Source organism: Anopheles cruzii, unplaced genomic scaffold (genome assembly GCF_943734635.1).
Source record: "Anopheles cruzii unplaced genomic scaffold, idAnoCruzAS_RS32_06 scaffold02529_ctg1, whole genome shotgun sequence".
NCBI classification, from domain to species: Eukaryota; Metazoa; Arthropoda; class Insecta; order Diptera; family Culicidae; genus Anopheles; species Anopheles cruzii.
In genome coordinates, this window is record NW_026456114.1 from 1 (window position 1) to 2,657 (window position 2,657).

General features: G+C 59.1%; 1 protein-coding gene across 1 annotated transcript; it reads right to left on the bottom strand.

The window, feature by feature from the left end:
- Positions 1–106: 106 nt before the first annotated feature.
- LOC128276807 (hormone receptor 4-like) lies at positions 107–1,640 on the bottom strand (the record flags this gene model as incomplete). The annotated part of the gene is made up of 1 exon (XM_053015267.1): positions 107–1,640. A coding segment is annotated over one exon (1,534 nt), but the record flags the coding sequence as incomplete, so codon positions are not given.
- Positions 1,641–2,657: the final 1,017 nt, after the last annotated feature.

Sequence of the window (2,657 nt, forward strand, 5' to 3'; positions counted from 1 at the left end):
ACGCCGAAACGGAAACCCTCCCCGCCCAGATGCAAGGATCCGATAACGGGGGCTCGGTCGGAGGAGGAATAGGGCCAATAGAAACATAAACAGGCGGGGAACTAACAGCACTACTACAAACTAGCACACCCGTGGCCGTTACAGTCGAACCCACCTTCGAGATGTCCGCCTGCTGGATATTGATTTTCTCGCGCTGTAACTTGATGAGCTGTATCAGTTCCCGGTAACCGGTCACATGCTGTGGCAGGGTCTCGGAGGACCCACTACTAACGCCGCCGCCACCGCCGCCACCGCTGCCACCGCCGTTTAGCAAATTGGTCTCCCCGGACGGGGCCGGCTGGTCCAGTAGGGGCCCGGTGGCACCCCCCGTCGCCGACGACGGTGACGACGAGGATCCGGCACCGAGGTTCGGGCTGTCCTTGTCCAATTTCCTGCCCACGCCACCAGCACCGGCACCACTTCCGGCACTTCCGGTGCTACTGAGGCTGGTCAGGGTGTTGCAGCCGTTTCCGGTGCCACCGCCCTCGAGCAGCCGATGCGACAGGGGACTGTTGCGCGGTGGCGGCGGGTCACGGTACGGTGGCGGCACCAGGGCTCCGTTCGACGAGATGCCCACGATGGGTGAGTTGGTGGTGGGCCCACTCCCATTGCCGGAACCGTTTAGCAACAGGTTGGCCCCGCCAGTCGAGCTACTGACGCTGCTGCTGATGCTGCTCGTGTCCAGCTGATGATGCTGATTGTCCGCGCAAATAAGGCCGTGGTGATGGTGTTGCTGCTGCTGCTGCGGTGGGGTGTGATATCGCCCGAGTGTCCCGTGATGGTGGTCAGCCGACTTCATGGTAGCGCCGACGATAACACTCGACGACCCACCAGAGGGCGCCACCGGACCGCGCTCGTTGAGCCCACTGCTAAACACCAGGACTCCGTTCACCTTCCGATCGAGCGAACTCCTGAGGTCGGCCGCATTAAACTCGCCGACCACATTACTCCCGACGTGCAGTGGGGGTGGTGGTGGACCGCCTTGTGAGTGGCCACTACCCTGCGTCGCCGCCGTCGTCGGTGGCGTTCCGGTGGAGTTTCGGCCACTGCTGCCGCCACTGACCGATGATGGATGCGATTTGGGTTTCTTGATTACGCTCGCGTAGGTCGCTTCCACCGGTTGTGGGTGGTGCTGTAGGTGATGGCCACTAGCAGGCGCCCCGCCGACGCCACTCCCGGCACTGGCTCCACTGCTCCCGCCGATGCCGCTGCTCGTGCTCGTGTGGTTCGACGACGCGGAACTGGCACTCGAGGTGGAACTGGCACTGCTGCTGCTACTACTGCTGGTGCTGCCACTGCTACTGTGGTCACTCGTCGAGCTGGTGGCCGCCGCCGTCACCGCGACCCCCGCCACCGCCGGTCCTTTCGTGGAGTTGGGCGAATGCCGGACGTTGTTGACATTGTTTAGCTTTTGTTGCTGCTGCTGCTGTTGAACGAGGGCCCTCACGATGCCCACTGTTTGGTGCTGCTGCTGCTGCTGAGGGTGATGTTGTTTCTGCTGCGACTGTTGGTGTTGCAACAGCACATGGTCCGATGCCGTTGTCGTCGTCGTCGCCGTCGCCACCGCCGTCTTGCCGCCTTTCGATGTCTCGTGAGACGATCTACGGGAGATAGCGAAACGGGGACAGTAATTAATTGTTTGTGATTGGTTTTCGGTGCGCAGCGAACCCGTGGGAGGGAGATTATGCAACCGCGAGTGTACGGGTGTGGTAGTTCAGAGCAAATGGTGCATCCTGTTTCGGCCGGCGGCAAAAGCAATTACGGATACTACGGATGATGTAGAGGCTTCGGGCTGCCGCACGTGCCCAAGACACACAGGCGAGCAGCAGCAGTCTATCCGTCCGGTGCTTCGGTGGCAATAACAAGTCCCTTTCGAGTCCTTGTTATTGCCGTCGAAGCGTAATCGGGCATCCGGCATGAAGCACCGAGAGTGGACACAGCCAGCACAACAGAGAGGTGCAGCCGGATCGGGGCCACCGCAGACCGATTGCTTCGGTTCGTTTACGGTCCATTTGCTGACCCTTTGTTGGTTTGTCATTTCATCACTTTTGCGTTCCATTCTGTGGTTTCTAATTGAACAGAAATGAACTGCTCGAAAGTGCTCGAAATTTCGATTGTGATTGGAAAATCCTGTGACAGTCCCGTCTGCACCGAGCGTTGTTTCCACCAACATATTTTACGTACAAATCGTTAGAAGTTCTGCGGTGGAAATGAGAAAAACCATTAACACGGTGCACGTAAAAGGTTATTATAATCGGCCCGCGGCGCCTTGCTGCATTGGGCGCCGCGCCGTCTCGCGACGCAATGCGCCCGTTAACAGCTCGTGTGTTTGCACCCTAATTTGTCTCCCGTCCACGGCTCGGCTCAAGCAAACACCATAAGAGAGGGAGAGAGAGGGCAGACATTTCCGGTGAGCGATTAAAACGGAATTAAACAGCCCGGTGAGCAGCCCGCGGCCACGCGTTTTACGAGCCACGCGCGGCAGATTCCTGGACTCCAGACTCCCCCATTGGATTCCTGCTCGTCCCCGTGCCGGTAATAAATCCTTCGCTCCGTAGGTTCTGCCCAGTGAGCAAAATTGAGTGACCGACGCTCTTCTCACTATGGAAAATCGAGGT